We start from the raw sequence: 24,695 nt of genomic DNA, 5'->3' as shown, positions 1-24,695 counted from the left end.
CTCTGTGCCTCTTCCCTTGCCTGCAGCAGCTCATCTTTGGGCTGTCAATGACTGCATCCATAATGAAAGGCCACATTTAGGCCTTAGGCTAAGCAGCCAGTGGGGCCAGATTTAAAACAACTCACTCATCAAGTTCACAGCTCTAGAGTTATTTTTTTTCAGTATATTATTCCCCCCTCTGTTTACAGAGCTATTGTCAAACTAAGCATTGCACTCAGTGCTACTTTCTGTTTAATTAAGGATTTCTTTAGACGTATGGATTTCCCCTCAGGGATCAATAAAGTATGTCTTCTTCTTCTTCTTCTTTTTCTTTAAATGTGCTCACGATCAAAATATAATATGGGGCCACCACAAAAGCCACAATAATGTAAGGAGAAAGATGAAATTGTTTTATTCATTATGTGGACATGTTGCTGTCCTCAATAGGCCAATAATTGAGCTTCATCATGATTCCTGCATGCAATCTGCGGTATAGAAATGAGTGCTTCCAACTCATTAAGGGGATGATTAGGCTCGTCTTAGCAGGGAAGTAGGGGGAAAGGATTTGAAAGTCTCGTTAAGAACGGGGTCTCAGCTCCTGTGACATAGACTACAAGGTAATTCATTGAACATGACTTACAGCCGGCCATCACATCTATTCATGGTGCAGAACGAGCTGTGCAATAGGCATGCAACATCTTTGTCCTGATTGTATATTAGAGTTGTTGCCTTGTGTTGTATGCCTCCGCCAACTAGTCAAGTTGCAGTTAACATCCATGTCTCTACATATAAAATATAAAATTGCCATCTTGGATAACCCTTCTCACCCTCTCTGCAACAAACTGTGGCAGATTGGCAGCTTGTTGCGGAGAAAAGGATGAAGGACCAAATCAAAGCATAAGACTTCTTCTTCATCCATGTCCAAGGTCTACAATAGAGGATAAGCGTTGTTGTTCAAATGGAGCTTTTCAATTTGAGAGCATGCCTCCTTGATTTCACATTCAGATTTATTTTATGTGTTCCCCAATAACCATGCCCTCACACGTGCAAGAAGTCCCTACTTGCACATAGATTTGCTCTTCTTCTGCTCAAACTGCATGCTTGCACTCAGATATATTGTTGCTTGCACAGATTTCCACATCTCCAGCTTCAGGCTTCTCACAGTCAGGCTACTTCTGTGCACGTGGGAAAACGTCTGCTCTCAGATTTCTCTTCTGCTCTTGGATTTTTTGTGCAATAACCCTGTCAAGATTTCCAAACTTTGTGTTTGTAAAGGAAACGCACCCACAACGAGAGAGATCAATTCCTTGGTCAACACTACACGTGGCACAAACAATCTAAGAGCAGAAGAGAAATCCAAGAGCAGACGTTTCACGCACGGCCTGATTGTGAGGAGAAGGGCTGAAGCTGGAGTGCAGGAAATCTGTGCAAACAACAATATAGCTGAGTGCAAGCTTGCAGTTTAAGGAGATGCAGAGCACAAGGAGGGACTTTTTGAGAGTGAGGGCATGGTTTTGGGGGAAAGCGTCACAAAATCTGAATGTAAAATCAAGGAGGCATACTCTCAAATAGAATAACAAGCTCTTGAATAAAGATAGTAAAAAAGCTCCATAGTTCTTGTTCTGCTGTATGTCTATTAGTGTGTTAGTTCATTGAGAGAAACAAAAATAGAGTCACATTCCTTGTATGTTATGCTTGGCCATTAAAGCTGATTCTGACAGATCACAAAGTTGTAGCCATGACAGAAGACAATGCTTCAAATAGAGATGCAAAGAAACTTCAAATTCTAAAACGTGGATGCTTTACACATATCTTCGACAGCACAGATGATCTATCTATACAATCACTACAGTAAAATACTTATTTGTTGAGAATGTGAGCACATTAAATGGTATCATGGCCTTCTATGGGCAATAGGCCTGTACAGTATCACAACTGAATGAATGTTAACATGATTACAATTGCAGTGGTAACTTGCTGATGCTAAGCATGTATAATGTTTACCATGTTCACCATCTTAGTTTAGCATGTTATCATGCTAACATTTACAAATCAATACCAAACATAAAGTACAGGTGAGGCTGATGGGAATGTCCTTAGCTTTACAGATGTTAGGTCATAAAGCAAAAACAGAAGTTCTGAAGAAGATGATGTTACTAGAGAAAAAGTTAAGGGATCACCAAAGTTATTACAATTCATGCCGATGGGGAACATGAATGTTTGTACCAGATTTCATGGATATCCATTTAAATAGCGGTTGGGACATTCCACAAACAACCACAAATGTCAACCTGCTAGTGGCGTTAAAGGAAAGTCACGGGATCACAAATCATTCGGATGCATCATCTGTGGATCATGAATGTCTGAACAAAATTTCATGGCAATACATCTGACAGTTGTTGAGCTGGTTCAGTCTGGACCAAAGTCATGGACAGACCAACAAATCGATTAACAGGCCAACGTAAAGAACAATATTGCCATCATAGAGCGTGTTTTGATACAGTAGAGGACAAGGAGATTAGGAATCGTTTACATTTCCCCTTCTCATCCTCCCATTGCTGAGGGCTGGAGTTCGTTATACCATCAAACCGTCCCACAGCCATGTCATTACTATGCTGTCAAAGTGCTGCCAGACTGTGGAGTTGGAGTGAGTAATGGGAGTGAGGTCACCATCTGTGTTACATGATATGACAGGGGCTGCAGGATTCCAAGTCAATTGAGCAGCTCTTTGACAGAAAGCTGAAGAGCTGAGCGTGGCAGCCTATTTGACAACTCCATCTCAGAAAACAACACATGTAAGGGAGATTGCATTTACTGTCCAGAGAGCCTTCATGTGTGTCAAGCACCTTACAATTTGTGATTTGTGAATGATTCCGTTTGAAATAGGTCTGCGAAATCCACAATCGTGCAAAAAAGATGTTGTAGGGGTAATTTGAAATGTGTAACACTAGTGGTTATCACTGTTTGTTAATTCTTCTTTGAATCAGATGCAGTAATCTACTGTGGCCGAGAAGAGCAGAAAACCATGTTATTATAAAACATAGCAGGGAAAACTGATGGTTGGGATGAAAGTAAAAGAAGGGGGAGAAAGACCAAAAAGAGAACAATCACAGGAAAAAGAGATATTGTTTACCTTTGACGACGAGTTCAGCAAAGTTTGAGACCCCAGAGCCCCTGGGGGACTGAGTGACGCAGCGGTAAAGGTCTTGATCCGTCCGTTGGACGCTGTCTAGCTGGAAGGATAGTACGAAGCGCCGGTGACTCAAGTGCTTGACTGACGCCGTTGTTAAAATGTCTCCACTATGTCTCTGGAAAGCAGTAAAGGACAGGGTCAGAGAAAACAGGACGGGTCAGAGAAAACAGGACGGGTCATCATGTCCCTCTCTCCCCCACACACACACACACACACACACACACACACACACACACACACACACACACACACACACACACACACACACACACACACACAGGTACATGTCATCTCATACAGTGTATCATGTGCAATAGCTACACACACAAAAATACACACAATTACAAAAAGAAGCAGCAGAGGCCAAGATATCTTGACTGTTTGGGTTTAATAGACCCTTTCTGGCAGGAAGGGCAAATGTCAAACTTAACCATATGCTCCCAAACCCTGGATCCTACACTTCCCGTGATGTAACTCCATACTGTATATACTCTCTTCATTAGACCTTCCCTGGCTGGTAAATATCCACATCCTTCAAATCCCATTCCCCCAGTCCGTAACGCAGGCCTCCGAGGCCACAACAGACATCTGTTTTAACTATAAGAGTTTCTTAACAAATCTTGGTTATTAAAAGACATGGGGAGAACATACATTTTAAAACCATGTTTGTAAAACGCTCTGTAGAAATGTGGAACACAAAAATAATTTATTGATCTGTTGTGTGATAAAGATTTAGCTTAAGAACGAAAATTGTTATTTTTCTAGACTATTCCCTATAATATATTTGTATGAGTAAGTGTGTTTTATGTTATTGTGAATATCTGTAAAGTCAGTTCAATTGTATTGTATTGTTCCAAAGTAGTTGTCCTACTTCCCTTTTCGTTTTCCTTATTTCTTCCCTTCCTTCCTTGTTTTTATGCTGTGCCTATATATATAATGAATTAGTAAAATGTTTGTTATTGAAAGAAGTAATTTGGTAAATTGTGCACACACCACCCAACCTCCCCGTTAACACGCACACACACACACACACACACACACACACAACAACACACATTACCTATTAACTAGTCTTTGTATGTTGTTATTGCTCAGTGTGCTCCTGGGACTTTAAGCTAATAATGTAACAAAACAAGCAAAATTATTGCTATCTAGGTCAGTTCTTATTAAAGCTGTGTGATTAAAAAGGAGGATTGTCCAATTGTGTGCAATTTAATTAGAACGGCAGGAGAATCCCTGTGATTTAATTACGCAATATGACAATCAGACATGCTTTAGTCAAATGAAATCTTGTTAAAACAATAGTGATTATGGGGGTTAAACATGTCATGAGTGTTGTCCCCTAATGGAGCCCATCTACAACCTCAGTCGTCCTTGGTGTGCAATGTGACTGAACTAAAACATTTAACTGCTCAGCAGATAGAATTGGGGAACAGATGGGCTTTGATGTATTAAGGTTTAATCGGTCTAGTAAATAGGCTAACGGAGGACTAGCAGCATGTAGGACTCTGTGTTTTGGTATAAACAAAAATAAGAAACAGTTGAAATGACTGAGACAACTGCTGGTTTTAGCATAAAGCAGAGAACAGAACATAAACAAAAGTGAGTTGGGAAAAGAAAGTGGGAAAAAGGGGGAAATCGTGATAGAGAAAAAATAGAGTGTGATTCAAATGAATGTTGTATGATGCACCTCGTTGTTGTACCGTGAGAGGCATTTCTCACATTGTTCCACACCATTAAAACCACGAACGTCCGTCAAGTCCATGTAGCCTCAACAAAACACATCAAATCTGACATTTTTTTTCTCATGTTTTCAGGCCATTCTCTTTGTGTGAAATGGTCAACATGAATCTTGATACTTTTGATCTGCCAGTTTAAACAGAACCCAAAGCATGTGAGCATAATGGGATTAACAAGGAGACCTTTGGGTTATGCTAGGCCATCCCGGCTTCTGTGGTGCTTCTGATTTGGGACTTAAAAAATCCACAGGCCACTCAAACCTCAGATCGAGCCTTCGCAAACAAACACATAAACACAAACCCACTGATTACGGTTGAGCGGGCAATTAATCTTGTGACCGCAAGGAAAGAAAGAAAGAAATCTCAATCATACAGTCCTGCATCCTCCCTGTATGTTTTATATTTCCTTATTTTCTTACCTAGCCTTTGGATTACAGAAAAGGAGGCAGGGGAAATCAGGATAAATCGAATAAGCATGAGATCATTTCATGTTACGTAAACATTCCGGCTGTAGCTAATTGGCGAGGAAACGACAAAACGATCTGTTAATCTGGCAGGCGTGTGCAGTCAAGACTGTGCGGCAGCTGGTGCGGCAGACACAATGAATACTAAAGGGCGCAACAACAGTAAACAACATTGATGTGAGTTCAAATGAAGAAAATGGCTGAGACAGACATGTGTGATGCAGATAGAACAGACAAAAAGACAGTGAAGTGGACAGTAAAAAGGCAGAGGAGAGGCAGTGAAGGAGCATTCCAGTGGTCTGGAGATCTCATTACAGCAGGCGCCTATATGGTTATGCCAGCTAATTACCCAAAGCATTTGTCTTCATCCTTGTGTTGTGATCAAATGGCTGGTTTGATAAAGTGCTCACAGAGGTGGGAACAAGGATGCTTCAATTACATAAATCACACACCTCCCAGTTTTTAACAATACAGTAGGTTTGCCTGAGGTCAACCGTGATTAACGCTAGCTGAAGTGGGTGGTAAGATGTTGGCAGAACTAGTGAATGTGTGGCTGTGCAGCAATTGCAGCTTGAGATGAATAAACTGGAGCCTTACAGCACAATGACGTTTGGTCCTTTAATCAGGGCTACATAAAGAGGAGAATTTTCCAACCACAGAGTTATTCCCATCAGAGGTAAGGACTGCGTAGCCCTTCTGACCTTCACAGAGCAAGACACTCTAGATGAAAAGACAGATCTCTAAAACACAGCACATGATTTGAATAAAAACAGGAGGCAGTGAAGAAAGCAGAGAACACTATGATCTTATAAGCAATGGTAATTTTCAAAGGCAGTGAAGTGAAGACGCTTCAAGGCCTTCATGGCCTTCACAGCATTAGAACTTTGTCTACCATCTTTACTTAAGAACAGGCGTCTGGCAAACATAATGATTAAAAAACAGAGAAAACCTTGTTGCGGTGTTATTTAGGGTAACAGACTTCACTTAAAAAGGAAGTATGTACAGCATGTAGAAAGATCAGTTCCACGTTGCGATTTAGAATGATGTCTTCAACTTAACTATTTACCGTCCAACAGGTATCATTAATCAAACAACTACAAAGAGATGCAAAATGACTACAAAGAAACACAATTTGATAATAAAGAAATGCATAAGGACTAAAAAGAGACGCAAACAAAGTACAAAGTGATGCAAAACGACCCCAAAGAGATGCATAAAGACTACAGAGATGCAAAATTGTTAAAATGATGCGTAAAAAACGACCACAAGGATAAGCAAAATGACGACAAAGAGATGCAAAACTACTACAAACACACACAAAACAACCTTTTAACATTTAAAACGACAACATTGAGACACAAAACGACCACAAAGCACTGTTGTTTTGTCTCTTTCAGTTTGGGTGTTTTGCTGCTTTGTAAGAGAGGAAAGGGCCTTTCACATGCCTGTGCCAAGGGGCCAATGTCTCTGTCCATGACTTGAAGTACCTCTAAAAATCTATGAGTTGTGAAAAGTAGCAAAAGCAGTTTTCCCTTCACTTTTTTGAAGGTGAAAATACAACAAACTCACAAAGTCGATCATTAAACCACTGACCTCCAGCAGGAACTTCTCAGCCTCTGATGATCTTCCAGCAGCAACACACTGGAAAGTAGCATTTTGCCCAGCATTGACCTCCTCATCTCCTAGCCTGGAGAAGTGCGGGGCCTTATCTGGAGACATGGACAGACAGAGACAGAAACACAGTGAGATCAAAAGACTCCATTACCTTTCAGCCATTCACAATGTCAGTCAGCTACACAAGATACAATTTGTATCCAGGATTAGTTTTTGTTTTTTAAACACATAAACAGGAATGTTCAGCATTTCCGTTCGAGAGAACAACTAACTTTATCCAACGTTTGCCCATAATCAATTCAATAACACGAAAGAGCACCAAAAACATAAAGCAGCAACTGATTTTCTCTGTCGAAAGTTTGAATCGGCACTAAAGTTGAGTCTTTTATTCTCTGTGCTTCATTTGTGCTTCGATTGTACTGATGCATATTTATGCATATAACTTAAAAATAAAATGAATTTATCCTTTAACTTATCATGTATTTCGTATTATATATTACTTTCTCAGAGCAGTTTTCAAAAATTAACTTACAAATGAACAAAACAACAACTAGAATTACTCCGTTATGGTTGTATGCTTCCGCCAACCAGTCAAGTTGCAGTTTACAGCCATGTCCGTCCAAAATGTCCTTACTTCATGATTTCATTCTATTATACATTTGTGTGAAACTGTCACATGAAAAAAAATCTGTTTTGTTAGGTGACAGTGACGTTTGTCCACTAAATTCTTATCAGTTCATCCTCAAGTCCAAGTGAATGTTTTTGCCAAATTTGATGAAATTCCCTCAATGCGTTCCTGAAATATCGCGTTTACGAGAATAGATGGACAATCGGTCCTCGGCTGTCACTTTAAAAATTATGTATATATGTTAAAAAAATGCAAAGAATTGCATGTGTTTGTGTACTTGTGTTGACAGTGGAGGGATAGAAGATGTTGCATTGCTTTCCACTTGCTGATTCTCCACAAATAATTAGAATAAGCATTGGAATAATAAAATAATAAAATATAGGGTACTGTTTTAATAAGATAAAAAGCGTGTATTAGTGTGTAAATATACAGTATGGGTTGAGAGATTAGATGAAAATTCATACAGGAGCAGAATGTGGGAGTGAATCTGCCCAAGAAAACAGTAAGTAAGCATCAGTCCTACACATTCCTAGTAATAATGTCCCAGCATGGTGTGTGGAGCTGCAAATGAGTCAGTGTGTGGGTGAAGCCCTCTCACCCAACTCCAGGATTAACAATAGTGCAGTGAGCTGGAGACCCTTGCAAAGCCAAATCACGGGGTAAATGCCGGCAGCACTGCCTGCCATCTCTGAGAAATGGGCTAGAACAAGTTGACTTGTCACTCTGGATGATTGACAGGAAGAGATGGCAGCGCAACAGTGGAGCTGACGCATCGGGGGGGGGAGCAAATGTTTGGGTCTCACACATCTCCTGCTTGGTTTTGCACAACCCTGTGTTGATATCTAGAGGGATGGGGGGGTGGGGGCTTGACGATCTTGTATGTGTGCAGTAAGTAGTAATGGGAGAGTGCCCACATCTGTACCCCACAGGTGGCCATGTTTCCTTTCGGTGACTCTCCCTCCTAAGGTTAATTCATAATTCATGCCTGAGAGCCAAACATAAACAAACACCGAAATGAGTGTGAATGGGGAAAAAACTAAACAGGCCCTACAGTTGGCAAGAAGTGCGGTGTTATACAGCTAAATGTGTCAGATCTTATCCTCAGGACACTAGCGTGATAAATATTTCATTGAAGTGCATCACTGGTTTCGGAGTCAAAGACTAAGACCCAAGAGGGGGAAAAAAACAGAAATGTCAACCATGCTTCATCCAGAATTCACTTGTTGAGCTTTATTTATTTTTATTGTATTTTTTACTATGTGACACTTCCCTTCAGTTTTTCACTCCTTGTTCTTTCCTTGCACCATTCGCTGGCAAGTAATGCAGGCTGGCCACGTGCCACATCATAAAAGCGTGCTCAGGTCTTAATTAGAGTCTTAATTATTTAATGACCACAGTGGGAGCATTCAGAAGATGCCATCTGCTGTCTCGGGGAGAAACGGGGTGACTGACAGGGTGGTACGCAGACAATAGGAGTACGAATCAATCTCACAGCCGGTGTTCGTTTAAATAAAAATGACTGGTGGTATCATCTGTGACATGACATCCCTGAAAAGTCTCCAAACACAATTGTGATAACAGCAGGTGATGTATAAATATTAACAGTGACATAACGCTGAATCCCCATGAGAGAAAAATATCCATCAAGGTGGTGTCAGTTATATATGTCACTTGGAAGCAGTGGGGACCATAGGAGGGAAATATGATCCCTCGTGTTCAGCAGTGGGTTGTACACGGAGTGTGATAAGCTCAGGGGACTACAGGAGGAAAATGTAGTTCTTGATGGAAAAAAACCCTCTTTGCACTTGATAGTGACTTATGACAAACAGCTTCCAGTCAGGCCAGAGAACATGAAAGTCTTCAGAGAGAGGATTCAAGATATCGCTGATTAACAAATACATTTGGCTGTCAAACGAGGCCGGAGGCAGGAACGGCAGGTGTGTCTTCTGGTGGAAGGGAGCGTTGGCATTTGGGTGTCAGTGTTTTAATAGCACTGCTGTTGTCGCAGGGCGCCTCAATAAAACCTGCAGCACTAATATAAAAGGTCGATCAGCCGTCATTCTATTTATGTTTCATGTCGCTTTAAAATACATATTTCCCCCAAAGCCACTAAACTTTTTTTTCCCCTCCAGCACAATCTGTAATTGCAATTCATTGTCATTGAAGTGGCACTTACAGCAGGGGTAGTTCAGCACCATGATGTCATCTATGGCAATGTAGCCTCGCCGCTCTCTGGAAACGGTTGCCTCAATCAGTACCTGGAAAAAGTCAAGTGAATGTAAATGAACAATTTTAACTCATAAGAAGAACAGCTAAAGCGCACACTTGTGACTAACCTAATGCTCTCGAAGATGAAGTGCACGAGCAATTTTCTAAAGAGCATTGAGGGCTGTGTGAATTCTAAGGCTCTCGCCTCACTTTCGGTGACAGACACATTAATTACAAACAAGCCCATCACCACATGGTTGCACATCTGCTGATCCAAAACAAAACGCCAGACAATGAGAGAAATAAGAGAAAGACAGAAGCATAAAAAAGTAGAGAGATGGATAAGTTGTGCCTCCGTCCGCAGGGCCAAGAGAAATAATAGCTTTATCGGGGAGCACACAATGTGGCGCCTGAGTCATGAGCTCCATTCTACATTCAGGGCGCAGGCTGCTGTGAAGCCATAACAGCAGATAATACAGCTTGCACAGGGCCACGACGAGACTCACGGGAGGACAAAGCTCTATACCGTCCTATGGAACAATAAGCTGGATGAGCAGCGGGCTCTCATGAAACCTAATCAATATCAAATCACCATCCTCAGTAATACTGAGAGAGTTATGAGACACAGGGGTGATGTTTGTTTTCACAGCACCAAGGACAGTCTCCCATCCACACGTTTGATCGAAGGCCGGCTTTGAGTTATTGTTTCTAATAATCCTCTGACCAAATGATTACAACATGGTTCCTATTACATGGTTTGGATTTTTACTGAGGCCGCCACACACACACACACACACACACACACACACACACACTCACTCACTCAAACTGTCTTATATCCTCCGAGCTACTTTACATGTGTGTTTGTGTCTGTGTTTACACGCAGGCGTAGCTAAAATGGGTTATGCAAGACTGGAGCTCATTCTTCTCAAAGTCATGTAACTGAGCTACAGCAGCTTCACCGGTGACTTTTTGTCTTGTAGAGTTATTACACTGAGGCGGAGAGTTCCAAAACTTGTTTCTCTGGAGTCCACTAATTAGCTTGTTTAAATTTTTTAACCGCGCTTCATGACGCACCTCAATAAAACATTGTATTCATGTTTCCTCCACTGAAGAACACTTTGAGATGTGGTTGAAGGCTCATGAAGAAAGCTAAAACGTAGACCTTGACTTAATATTTTTTTTGTCAGGACACTTTTGATCCCTCACAATTAAAATGATTTTCTACAAACACGTTCTCAAATCACATCAATCACATAACTTAATCGAGTTACATTTCTGTTACTTCACTTTAAGGAATTTGCTACAAAACCCTTTTTCTTTTTCACATAATGAGCCAAATGTATCAGTCGTATAACTAAATGACATCAAGACAAGTTCTAGTAGCTTCAAACCAAAGATGTTCTGTGTTGTACAGCAACAGTATAACATGTACGACAGTATGTTTACCAGACACATTTTAGGGAAAAAGTATCAAAGTTTGATATCCAGCCCAATAAGACACCCAGATTATCTTCATCCCTGTGATCCGTTTGTGTTTGCACCACAAATGTAAGGGTCACAAAAACATCTCCGGGACCTCTGGCTCAAAATCCAGACTTTCACAGTCAGCAGCACACAGATAGTCCAACTCCCTGGCCTTAGGAAAGAAGACGTGTGATTACAGTAACAATTGGTGTGACAACAACCCTGGCCGTGCACGACCCCTTGAGGCACGTGCACAGACACAACGTGATGGGATGTGAGGAGATTGGGCTCAGCAATGAATAAAGCCAGGCGTGCAGAGAGAAGAGAGGGGAGGCTAAGGTTGACAGAAGGAGAGGTGAGAGGGAAAGCAGGAGGAAAGGTCCTGGCTGCTGGGTCTCAGTGTCGGAGAGTGACCCTGCTCTGTAGCCGGCTGCTCAGGGAGCAACACTCAGGCTAATCTCCTTCTGCTAGAGTCAATTTTCGTTTTTGTTCCCAGACACTGCTGGAACCTGAGCCGGAAGAAGCCACCACTTTTAAATATTAACATTCCCTATTTTCATAATTTCCACTTTCCCCCCTTTTTCAAGTGGTCTATCTTCTTTAAAAGCCTGTGCGGGATCGTCTTTGATCCTCTGTCCATCGTTTTCTCTTTCAGCCGTCCTTCCTTCATTCTTAATGTGAACCTGTCTAAACCTACAATATTTACAGCCATGATTAAACCACTATATCCTTCAATATGTTCACTCAAATTAGCTGTTTAAGCAAACACCGCCATGCCATTAGGCTAACATCAAAATTAGCCAGAAACACTGATTAGGCTTAATGGTATACAAGGAAGAGAGAAAAAAATGTCTTGCAAGTCTAATTGAAGGTGTTATTACTCTCTGCTGAGCTAAAACACTCAATAAGAGATTGATTACTGGTTAATCCTCAGTCTTCTTAGCCATTAGGATAGGAGGTTATTAGGAGGGAGACATTTAGAGCATTTGTTTCAATAAACAACCTTCCCAGATTTTTATTGAAAGCCAATTTCCCGATGAAACTTTCTGTAGGCCTGTACTTTATTCTAATGAATGGCTACTTTACTTCCAAAAGATATGAAATGCAGGATCTCCTGAAGAAATAAATAAATAAAAATGTGACACGCAGTGATTTATGACTGATATAAAATGCACATTAGGAGAACATATTACATTACCTTGCAATATTGGCTTTTAGAAGCAATTCTTACGTATACAAATCAAGAAATGATTTATCTGGCCCTATAAAGCAGCTTCTTCTACTTTCTCCACTCCGGTCAGGAGACATCATTAGACACAGAGGGCTTTCACTCACCATTAGACACAGTCATAGATAAATGACTCTTTAAATATTCACAGACAAAAGGTCACGTGCTGAAGTAAATCTGTTCAGGTGGAAAATGCCAAAGGATAACAGTCTGTGTCTGAGGATACGGTTTAAATCTTAGGAATCTCAATTTGCTCTCTACAGAATTTCACAAAAGCCTTTTCCATCAACTGGCAGGTCTCTCAGCAGGAAAATACAAGGAGATATTATCAGAGACACGAAGACTCTCACTTACAAGACTTTGATGTGCATACCACTATCTAACGTGTTCTTTTTGGGGTTTTTTAAAGATATGAGACTAATAAGTAAACAAAATGGTGTCATGAGAAACGTTACAATATATAACATGTATCATGCAGCCCAAAGTGCTTTGAAAAAGCCCAGACAAGAAACAACAAAACGACAACAATAAATAGAATTTAGCAAATGGAAAAGTAAGTAATTCATTATTATTATTATTATTATTATTATTATTATTATTATTATTATTATTATTATTATTATTATTATTATTATTGTAAGAGACGAGGTAAAGAGATGTGTCCTGAGGTTTCTTTTAAAAATGTCCACAGAGGTTTAGACCCTCAGATCCTCAGGCAGACGAGGGCCACGGTAACTAAACGCTGACTCCCCATGCGTAAAACTAGAAGAAGGGGAGAACAGTTAGCCTGACTGCCCAAAGGTAAAAAACAAACAAACAGTGTAAGAGCTCCTCTAAATCATACTTCCTCCTTCCTCCTTTAGCACATTACTCCCAGTCAAACCTGAACATGTCCTTTTCACATTTTCACAGTTTTTTCAAACAATTTACACGTAAATTATTTAGTATAAACATTTTTAGTTTTTTGTACGAGGCGGATATATGCTGGACTATTTCTTGGCAGGGAGCAATGATTTTCTGAAGGCTTGTTGTCACTGTGGAGTTACCAGGCAGTGGTTCTTTGTGTGCATCAATGTGAATTTGACACGACATGTGAGTGTTACATGAAGAAATCTAAACCTACACTAAAAGCACCCGACTAACAACAGGGAGGATGTAGTAAAAGAAGGGATGAATAACATACACATATATCAACATGTGGAGAAGGTAAAGCAAGACAGAAGAAAAGCACGTCTGAAGAAGATTCTGGGAATTGGAAGGAGGCCAAGTAGAGAGAAGAAAGTGAGAGACGGTAAAGAGAGGAGGGGGACATGTCTCCGGCTCTAGTTGGCAGTCTTGGAGGGCTGGATAACATCTTTAATATTTGATAACAAGATTCTCCAGGTATTGCAAACACTTCTACCGATAAGAGGCAGAGAGAGAAATATGGCAATGTACACCAGACACCCGCGACATCTTCAATCGAGAAAATCTCAAGGTGATCCTGCTCTCTTACATTTTCACCCCCAAAATCCATTGAACTCCAAATCCCAATTTCACAACTGTGATAGGACGAAGTGATGTGCGAGTATGGCTTGTCAAGTCATTGTCAGGGTCAAGTGATAAGGGAAGAAGATCGGGGTAATTGGTTTTCGGCCTATTAATTCTCTTAGTTTTGGTGCTTGTCGGAGAATTATTTTCACTGTTTTTAAATTATTCCACAATGACATTTTCAAGACATAAACAACAACCGTATGTGCTGTAAACAAGGTATTTCATTACACCCTAAATCGTGACATGAGGAACCTTTAGAGTAACCTCGCATCTGTATCTGTGCAGTGCAAAAGGTTACACTGACATTTAGTATCCCTGTGCAGTAAGAACTGGGAGCTCTAATATGACCTGAAATCTAATAAGGTGGAAAAACCTGCGGATTTGAAAACCGCCTTCAAAGTGATGTGTGTTCTCCTGGGATTTATTTTACTCGGAGAAAAGTGCCTATTCTCCACCTCTGCTTCAAAAGAGTGCTTTGCTAGTTTAATGACAGGGTAAATCTGCCCGACTATCACTAAAAAATACAAAGTGATTGGATAAGACTTAGTATTTAAAGTCACACAAGCTGCAGCTAACGTGCTTCCGAGCTAAAAGTCTCGGGTGAATTTCAGGAGACCTGTGTTGAAGTGAACCCGGCTGTAAACGATTCCCATTGCTCTCCTTCTTTTGTTTTCGTTTTCATTTAACTGGTGCTCGTTAGATGATAGCTAGCATTAAGATGATAATAAAGAAAACATTCAGCCTTACACCTCCACATTTACCCTATTCTGTTTTGTCTCTGGAACAGAGAGCGGAGACGAGTTGCAAGACAAGGACCCTGTGTCATAACACAGTCATGAGCTTTTTCACTGCAGAGGGATTAGCAATGTAAACTGTGGTATATGAGACTTTGAGGGGGCAGTTTGTTTTGCACTCTTTGTACTGAGAGGCAAGCTCAGCTGAGTTAAAGTAAAATGTGATACCGAGAAAGGAAAAGCTTTGATTCCTTACTGTTAGATACATCTTCTCTAATAGTAACAAAACCTGTTAACTACATCCACAATATTAGCATATTTAATCCAATACATTTCAACACTGTGATTTCCCCCACATGAGATAAAAGTGAGGTTGTTAGCAGTTTAAGATGTTCTATTAAAAGGCTGCACTGTCAATACTAATTTAAGTGTTAAGCCCATCTCCTTCTCCTGTATAGTGTGTCCTCTCTTCAGTGCAGTACTGGCTAAGCCCATTATAAACCTCAGGAGAAGAGAAGGCAGGATAAAACATGGTATGATTGTATTCAGGACATATCTGTCCAGATGAGGTGATAGGGCAGAATAGTGGCTATGGAGTCTGTTTTATAACAGAGAGATCACACCTCAACAGCGAAACACTCCTTAGCAAAAACACTCACCCGTATTCAGCTCACTCACTGTTAAACATTCAGCATGAGAGCAACAGTTGTTTAATACATGTAACAGAAGTATTGTAAAACTAATAATTCACACTGAAACTGCCATGAAAAGAAAATAATTTGACAGTGATAACCTCATTATTTGTTGTGCAATTGAACTAATTGTTTCACTGGCAGGGGTCCTCGCAACCTGTTTATGAGGGGAAAAGCTCAAGAGAAGGTGTGACTGGCAGAAGCACCAATTAGAAGAGCTGACCGTACTCTTGTTTACTGATGTGTGGGTACTGAGATGAGACCGGAAAATACAGAATATAAAGAGCCCAAGTCTGTAGCCTCGGCGCAAGCAGCATCTTTAACTTAATGAGGTTTCCCCATAGAGCAGTGGCTCTCAACCTTTTTTGGGCCAGCACCCCCCTATCCTAAGAAGATTCAAACTTTAATCAGTGCCATAGACTGCAGCCAATCAGACATTCAAACTGTAACCGGTTTAAACACAGCAGCCTCAGAAATGTGAAACAATTTGCACTCGAGCACAAATAACAAGTCTGAGGCGCTCAGGCGAAAATATCCGCGTTTTTTAAACACACACAGCCAGAATCAGCAGCAGTGATGCTGGTGTTAGCTCTGCAGGTGTTAGCTCTGCTATAACGTTAGCTCTGCTGGTGTTAGCTCTGCTATAACGTTAGCTCTGCTGGTGTTAGCTCTGCTGCTGTTTGCTCTGCTGGTGTTTGCTCTGCTGGTGTTTGCTCTGCTGGTATTTGCTCTGCTGGTATTTGCTCTGCTGGTGTTAGCTCTGCAGGTGTTAGCTCTGCAGGTGTTAGCACTGCAATAATGTTAGCTCTGCTGCTGTTAGCTCTGCTGTTAGCTCTGCTGTTTGCTCTGCTGTTTGCTCTGCTGTTTGCTCTGCTGTTTGCTCTGCTGTTTGCTCTGCTGTTTGCTCTGCTGTTTGCTCTGCTGCTGTTTGCTCTGCTGCTGTTAGCTCTGCAGGTGTTAGCACTGCAATAACGTTAGCTCTGCTGGTGTTAGCTCTGCTGGTGTTAGCTCTGCTGTTTGCTCTGCTGGTGTTAGCTCTGCTGATGTTAGCTCTGCTGGTGTTAGCTCTGCAGGTGTTATACTCTGCTACTACGAGCAGCCAGAGTGCAGCTCGTCTGCTGCTGGTCCAAGTCCCGACCAGAGTGTTAGTGTTTTAACATTAATTCAGATTAGTTTTATTCATGGTGTATTTTTGGAATAACATTAATGCTTTCGAACAGTAGTGGCTGAGGGGGACGGCGCTTGTTTTGTTTTTCAAGCAGCACTTTATCGCTTAGCAAAATAAAAATAAAAGTATAAAAACACACAATGTTAACTTTATTCAAACGCACTCGACTCGTCCTTTCAGCTCGTGTAGTTTGGTATGTTTCGTGCTGTAATGCAGCTCGAGAGCCTTTTCCATGACCGCAAGTGCGTCCGCACAAACACTGGCCTTTTACTTCCACAAAGAAATAATCGTTCGTCCATTTCTCCTGGAACATTCCGCATCCACCTTTCTCTTTGTTACACTCGCCATGCTGCGTTCGCTGATGTCAATGACCGTCTCGTTTAATATTTAAGTTTTTGACATGACGTGACCACGTGATGACACGTTCCGCTCGTGTTGTGTTTAAGGACCCTGACCTTGGCCAGGAAAAACAGTCAGTCGCCGGTTATATTCTATATCTGACTAGATTTGGATTTATTGTTTTGGAGTAGATTTTTTGGGTGTGTTTATGAATTACCTCGCGGGCGTACACACAAACGCCCCCCAAAGACACGTGAACGCCCCCCCTTTCTAAACTATTGCTTCCAGTGCCCCCCCGACGTCCTCTGAACGCCCCCTGTCTACCTTTAGACAGAGCCAGGCTACCTATTTTCCCTAGCTATGCTAAGATTTCCTAGTACTAGCTTCATATTTGGCGAGCTCATATAAGAGTCATATCAATCTTGTCATCTAACTCTCAGCGATAAAGCGAATAGGTGTAGTTTCCAAAATCTGACTTTACCTTCAACAACAAATCCCATGAAGCTTTGACGTATGGGATACTGTATCTTTCTGAATGAACAAAATACAAACTAATATCCATTTTTATCAGAAGAGTATTAGATACTTGTTCATCTTAAAATGATATTTCTCTCTAATGAGAATGAAGCTTGTAATGCTGTATATGTCCCTGTGCAGGGACGACAGCAACAAAGCTTTCGCTGAGATGTTTGTGTGTTTCTGTATACCGTTTTTTTTACATTTTACCTTATTTTCAGATCATGTGATGTTGATAGAACAGTGTCAGACTACAGCTATCTTTTACATAGCGAAGGTCAGATTTTGCAGAGTCGAAGAGATTTTAATTAAGTCGAGGGGATCGACAGTTCAAGATGAAATATACACTAGTCAACTTAATTGCTTTTTGACAGCTCCGCAGAGTTTGCAGAAAAAAGAAATTGGATTACTAGACGTATATGCCTCATGCTCACCTGACTGTGTACAGACCACAGCACATCAGGCACCAACAGTAGATGCCAGTCAATGTCTGTCTACTGTGAGAGGTCAATGACATGTCATGCAAAATGTTGGAGTCGGCTGAATACACAGGACACAGTCTTCAGTTGGTGAAATCTCTCGCAGGTATGCCCATAAGAGACCTAGTTAGGGCCCTCGAGCACTATCGTTGGCTTCATTCACAAGGGAATCGATGCTAATTAAATTGCAAATGGTAGTAATTAACACCAGATTTGCCTCGAGGTTAAAAATGAGTGATGATCGACAGAGACTAACTGTGTACCATTTTTCATCTGAACAAGATGTGGGTCCATGTGTCTGTAGATCTTAATCACGAAACCTCTCTTAACTATTCAACTCCTCATGAAATAAAAGACACATCATTACATGTTATGATTCTCAAGCTGAGAGTTTGTACCTGGTATTCATTAGGCCAGAAGGTACTGACAGCCAGCTCCATCTGGTGCCACTGCTTGGCGTGAGACCCCGACGCGTTCCACACCGCACTGCCGAGCGGACCCCCGTTGACTCGCACATACGCCCGTAGGGCCCCCGGACTGTGGCCATCCCGGCTGTACAGGAAGTAGCTGAACTGGACACAGTGCGTGTCATTTTCACTCAGTGTCTGCAGCATCAGCTGAGCACGATGACCCGCAGCATGCTGGGAGGAGTTCACCAACATATAGGATCCTGGAAGGAGCAGAAGAAATGCATCCGTTATTTATGGTACTCCAACTTTATGGGTCATCTCGCAACAATTTATCACTTCTGCTTCAGACTCATGTTTAGAAAGTATAAAAGGTCAGGATGATTGGTTTTCAAGCCATTATAGTGTAAGTATATTCTAACTGAGAGGTATCGGGTATTTTAGGCCTAAAAACATCGTAGTCTTTGGTTTATTTTGAATCATTGTGTTCCCTCTACACCAGCTGTCATATGTTTATCAGAGACAGACGTCATCCACTAGTTGTGGCAGACAGGGAGGAATGTATAAAAAAAAAGTTAACAAGCAGCTAAAAAGCCGGCGGTGTTTAATCATTTTAAATTTGGAAATTGAAAGCAGCCAAACAGACAAAAACACTGTCTGCAATGCCCGTCTTTCCACGGGCAGTTTTTAGTCAGTTATTTTCTTTTCATGGATTTTAAATCAAAAGATATTCTTGATATTTTACTACTTGTTAACTGTGTTGTTTTCCTAAAAAAAAGACAGCCTTTAAAGAAGACCGCATGCACTAAAAGGTTGCATTGTCTATTATATGGTAAGATTCACATATTTGAATGGGACAGTTACTCAATATACATGGATTATTAAGTTAATCAGCTAGTATCAATCTTTGTATTGTGACTATTCATTCATTCAATCTTTATTTACTTGTCAGGAAGATATTTTTAATGATGCCGAGATTATATTAGGCAACCAAAAAAACAAAAAGAAATAACAATATAAAGAAAAGAAAAGAAAAGAAAAGAAGAACCTGAACATCAGCATTAGTTAAAACAATTGACATTAAGATTTATAAGGATATCATATATACAGTATATTATATATATTATATTTTTATACATTTTATCAGAGAATTAATATATAAAGTGTGTTACTTGTAGGTTATTCTACAAGTCCGGAGCACAAAATCTAAAATCAGCCTTGCCAAGTTTAGAGTTCACATGCAGTGTAATCCATTCCTGAGAGCGAGTTTGACAAGCTCTTACCTACCATGAGATCTAACCGTGAAGTAATGTAAATTGGTCATTTGTTTAGGAGCACTTTGTTTTAGAAATAAACATATACCAGTGTTGATCTCATCGACGGAGAGAGGTTCTATTTCTATAAAGAAAGCCAAGTTTTATCTGCAGCTTTTTAACCACATTATCAACATGAATGTCTCTAGCACAGGTTTTTCAACTGTTACTAGATTTACAGATAAATTGTGAAGGTTTGTGTATGAGCCACTCAGGGATTTGTGTTAAGCATAGTCACATGAACCTTGTAAAACATCTCAGAAAGGAACAAATTTGCTTTTAACCACTTTAAGCAGGGTGAATCCACAAGAAGAAAAAATGACTCATCGTTATATGTGTGGGCGGTTGATAACTGGGGAAAAAATTGCCCTGTTAAATAAAAAGACACAATCGGTGCTGGCTGGGGCACTAGTGAATACTGGAGAGAGACACAAGTGAGAGAAGAAAGGAAAAGTAGACTGAGCGAAAGAAAGAACTGATGGCAGTTTTCCCACTGCAAGGTGACGCTGAGGTAGAAGACGAGATTCACAAAAACCCCCAAAGCCTCCTCTAATCAGGATAACATAACCCCATTGCCCTTTGCCTAGCATCTGTCCCGCCTTGAGTCTGTGCCTGCTAACGTGATTAGCACAACAATGTTGAGAGACCTTCCCGTGTACTCACATAATCAAGCCTGTTGTCTTTGTACTCCAAGGTCTTTCTGTTCTCAGTCAGAGATGAGCTCTAGAGACCAGACAGTCACAGCCTTGGCGCCAGGTGTCCTGAAGACATTTATTCTGCACTCCCATGGAATAGTATGTGAATGCTGAATTTGCAGACGGATAAATTCTTTACATCCTACATCCAAATCCACCAGGAGTTATAAGTAAAGAACATTTAATTGTTCTTCAGGCATAGACAAAGTCGCTTTTTTTTCTTCCTCTCCATTGACTTAGTGCAAAACGAGACACCCGATGGAGTCATCTGCCTCTTCTCCAGCACCACCCAGCTACTGAGAAAACACTAATTACCTCTTTAAGTGCAAATAAGACAAAACGCCCACATTCACAGGCTGATGTTTTACATAATGAGATTGAGATTCACAACCCTTAACCCCGAGCTATAAAGAAAGTTAGACTGAGGAGCATGGTGAAGTAGGGGTGGTCATTATCTGGAGGCTAGAGTAGCGGCCTCTCAGCCCCATTGCCCTGTGGCACTCTGTCAACAGCCACTGATTTGTGTCTTGTCCCAGGCTGAGGATCTCAGCACTCTCATTTCGCTTTGCTTAATTAGATCTTTGAGAATCCGTCTCCTCTCCTGCACCCCCCAGGGCCACAAGGGACTCATACAATAATAGCAAAGGGCCGTAGTGTCCTCACTGCTGGTTATATCCTGCATGGGTGCCCCTTGTTTTATAAATAGACATCATTAACACCTTTCTGTTGACTTTGCAAGTTACTATAATGTGGCGGAGCAGTCATTCCGCCACCTCTAACCTCTTTTGAGATTCAAATCGAAGATAGGTGAAGTCATATAATTAATAAGGGGCTGCATGTGAGTGCACATGATGTATGGAAATGGAAATGCCCATGAATTAAACATTGTGGCAAATTATATTGAGGTCCTGGACACATTATGTGCAGTAATGCTGATATACTGAGAGATAATCTATGGCAGCCCATTCAATATGCACATTATGCATAATTTTAGTTCTGAGTATTTCGCAAAGTCTTGTCTCTGGAACCAACAATATGGTTCTTTAGAAAAATGTTCTATGGGTAAAAAAAAAGGGAAACAAATAGAAGACAAGCAAATGATTGGGTTGGCTTATAATTATTCAAATGTATTCATATAGACCAGGGGTGGGGAAGCTTTTTCCTATCAAGGGCCATTTTATTTTTTACAACATCCCTCGAGGGCCATACTAATTATTGAACTCATAACCTCTGCAAAACATTTTAAGACGCAGCCCATTAATTTCACCTTTCTTTTATGCTGTGCAAAAAAGGTACTTTTTTATCCATGTATCTTTGTGTTTTATCAGAAAACAATCCTTTATTAGTCCCACAACGGGGAAATGTATCTTGTCACAGCAAAAGAACATATGAAGTAAAAAGGCAATAAACAATAATTACATAGAATAAAAAAGTACCAAGTGGTTGATAGAAAATAAAGTGAGTATTGTAAATGGCAGTGATAATTGCACAAATTATAAAAAGTGAGTATTGTAAATGGCAGTGGTGGAATAGTCTGTTCTTGGTGTGGTGGTCTACCTCTCTATCTGTCCATGTTTTCATGTTACACTCTGCAGAGAGCTGCTTGTTGGGCCAAACTCCGCCGAAGAGCGTTAACTTTATCCAAACGCACTCATCCTCTCAGCTCGTGCAGTTCGGCATGTTTCATGCGATAATGACGCAAGATTATTTTTCATCACCGCAAGTGTGTCCGCACAAACTAGACACACTGGCCTATTACTTCCACAGATAAACAATCGTTCGTCCATTTCTCCTGGAAAGTGCAACATTCCGCATCCACCTTTCTCTTTTTTACACTCGCCACGCTGCGTTCGCTGATGTCAATGACAGTCTTGTTTAATATTGTATATTATTATTATTTTATTTTATAAGTTTTTTGACATGACGTGAACACGTGATGACACATCATCACCCAGGGGGTCCGCGGAAGTACTGCAGGGGGGTCGCAACATTTTTATTTTTATTTTTTCTATTACAATTTTTGTTTTTGCTTTGCCATTCACATTCCCTCCTCCGCTGTGTTTCGCAAACTAAAAGACATTTCCGCCACGCACCCCCCCCCCCAGTCCAAGGTTATTGTTTGTTTTGTTGTTTGTTTTGTTCGACCAACAGTACACAATGCTATATCTAATAATAATAATAGATATTGTATTTCATTTTAATGATATAAAACAGATAAGCAGCAAATGCGCACAATTGAGAGGATGGATCCTGCTTCAGTAATAGCCTAGTTAACCTTAAGGTCAGTAAATGTATCTCTACCTTGAGATGCAGACACTCTAAATAACATCTTCAGAAGAAGCTGGGGAGATGAAAAAAAGAGTCAGAGTGACTGAAGCCCACACAAAGTAATAACGCTGTACTGCCACTTACGAATCCTTGGCTTTATCTGAAAAGTACTCCTCTGTCTTGATCGGGATTTTGTATATCCTGTTTTATTTTGAAGTGTTCACTCCCCCTTATGTCCCCCCCTTATGTCATGTCTAGTTGTACTTCCTGTCTGTGTGTTTCCCTCTCTGTGATTGTTGATTTGTTCCTCCTGTGTCCTTTCACCTTGCCCTTGTGTTTTAGCTTCTCTTTTCCCCAGCTCGTTCCCCTCGTTTAGTGTCTGTGTGTATATATCCCTGTCTGTCCCAGTGTTCCTTGTCAGTTCGTCATCTAAGTGTCACCCTTGCAGATGTCTCCTCGTGCTTCCCGCGTCGTCCTGGTTTGGGTTTAAAGTTTTACTTTTTGGCTTATTTTGTACTTTAGTAAGCTTTTTGGAATAAAGCCCTCTTTTTGTTAATCTCCTCGTCTGCCGTCTTGCATTTGGGTCCTCACCTTTTCCCCACCGTGTCATACTCAACTGGAAGTTGTCAGCCATTATTATCATTAGGTCAAAGATTGTACACATGGAATGTAACTTTCACTATTTCATCAGCACTTAAGCTTTTATTCATTTGTCTTCCAGGAAAGTTCTGGCAATCTCTTTGTTTTTCTAACCGATGCTAGCATGCGGTTTAGTGGCAATATGTTCAATAATCCTCTTGTGTAATTGTACAGTTCATTTGAAAATGTGTCAATAACAGCCATAGTTTGCTGTTACTGAAGGTCATAGACATTCAACTCGATCAAAACATATTTGCTAATTACATTTTCTTAACGTTTGTACCTCACTAGGGATATTTTTTGGCTTTATCGTTTTTAATTTGTGAAGTAAATCGCTCACCTCTATCTTATCAAAGCGTAGAGGACAAGAAACTACCTTGTCTGTAAGTTTTAGAATTGATTTTAAGATGTGACGGATAACTTTTAACATTCCACACGGTCAGACTCCCAGCTACATTATAGATATGTCAATCCCACTAGCGTCTCAGGGAAGCCTAAAGATAGAGGTCTCCTCGTTGTTCCAACAAATTGCCTGATTACCAAGGGCCCTAAGGTTTTAAACTACGTACGTCTCAGGCTATATCCAAACCAAGCCCACTTTTATCTGATGGCTCTCCTGGTTTCATTAGCTCACCCTTTAAAGCGCACAGATCACATCTTTCCCTGTGTATCCAAGCTTTTATTTTATTTTACATATTTGTCATTGTTTGATTCCGCCTCCTCTTCATGTAAATTTCTTTCAGGTTTATATTTTTATTAAAAAAGGTAAATGCTGGAAAAATTAGTTAACTAATCAGAACAAACTTTAGTGTTGCCATGAATGCCCCCAACACACCAAGACAGCACCTTATTCATGAATTATATTCCGTAGCACTGGGAAATCTGATAAAGGTCCATCCATCCATTGATGCTCCCCCCAAGGACAAAAGAACATCCATAACAAGATTAGGACTGATCCAGCGCATCATAATTCATAAGGAGAACTGCCGGACTACAACCTGGTCACAGGCTGGAGGTGACACTATCTGTGGGAAGCCACAACAGAGAGTGTGGCTGTGCAGCATGTATACATTAAGTGAGGTCACAAACAGGGAAAGGGCAAATAAGACTGAGTTTTTTTTTATATGGGAGAAAATGAGAAAAGAACAGGGGAAACAAGTAAGATGAAAGAGGAAGGATCTTTTTTCTATTTATTTACCCGATCCTTTCTCTGTCTGACTCATTCAGCAAAACTTTGTGCTTTTGATGTCATAGGCCAGAGTCCAAGTAATCTCAAATACACAAGAAACTAGAGGGGTCAGAGGTCTGAATTTAATGGGATCAATGGCTGTGTTAGAGTTTAAGATGCGTCCTTGATGCTGCTTGCTGTATCATTACTGGCCAGCTCGCAGC

At 40.7% G+C, this 24,695-nt stretch overlaps 1 protein-coding gene across 7 annotated transcripts in view; it reads right to left on the bottom strand.

Moving 5' to 3' along the window:
* Positions 1-24,695, bottom strand: part of ptprub (protein tyrosine phosphatase receptor type Ub) — a 147,002-nt gene that overhangs the window by 53,580 nt on the left and 68,727 nt on the right. For all 7 annotated transcript variants that reach the window (XM_029451266.1, XM_029451267.1, XM_029451268.1 and 4 more), the window contains exons 3-6: positions 18,380-18,651; positions 9,794-9,875; positions 6,969-7,084; positions 3,113-3,287 (exon numbers count right to left, since the gene is read on the bottom strand). In XM_029451266.1, coding sequence (XP_029307126.1) covers positions 3,113-3,287; positions 6,969-7,084; positions 9,794-9,875; positions 18,380-18,651 — 645 coding nt within the window. The remainder of the gene's footprint in view (positions 1-3,112; positions 3,288-6,968; positions 7,085-9,793; positions 9,876-18,379; positions 18,652-24,695) is intronic.

The sequence above is a fragment of the Cottoperca gobio genome, chromosome 16, assembly GCF_900634415.1.
Source record: "Cottoperca gobio chromosome 16, fCotGob3.1, whole genome shotgun sequence".
NCBI lineage: Eukaryota > Metazoa > Chordata > Actinopteri > Perciformes > Bovichtidae > Cottoperca > Cottoperca gobio.
Note: the sequence above shows the minus strand (reverse complement) of the source record. Positions and strands in the feature narration are given on the sequence as shown.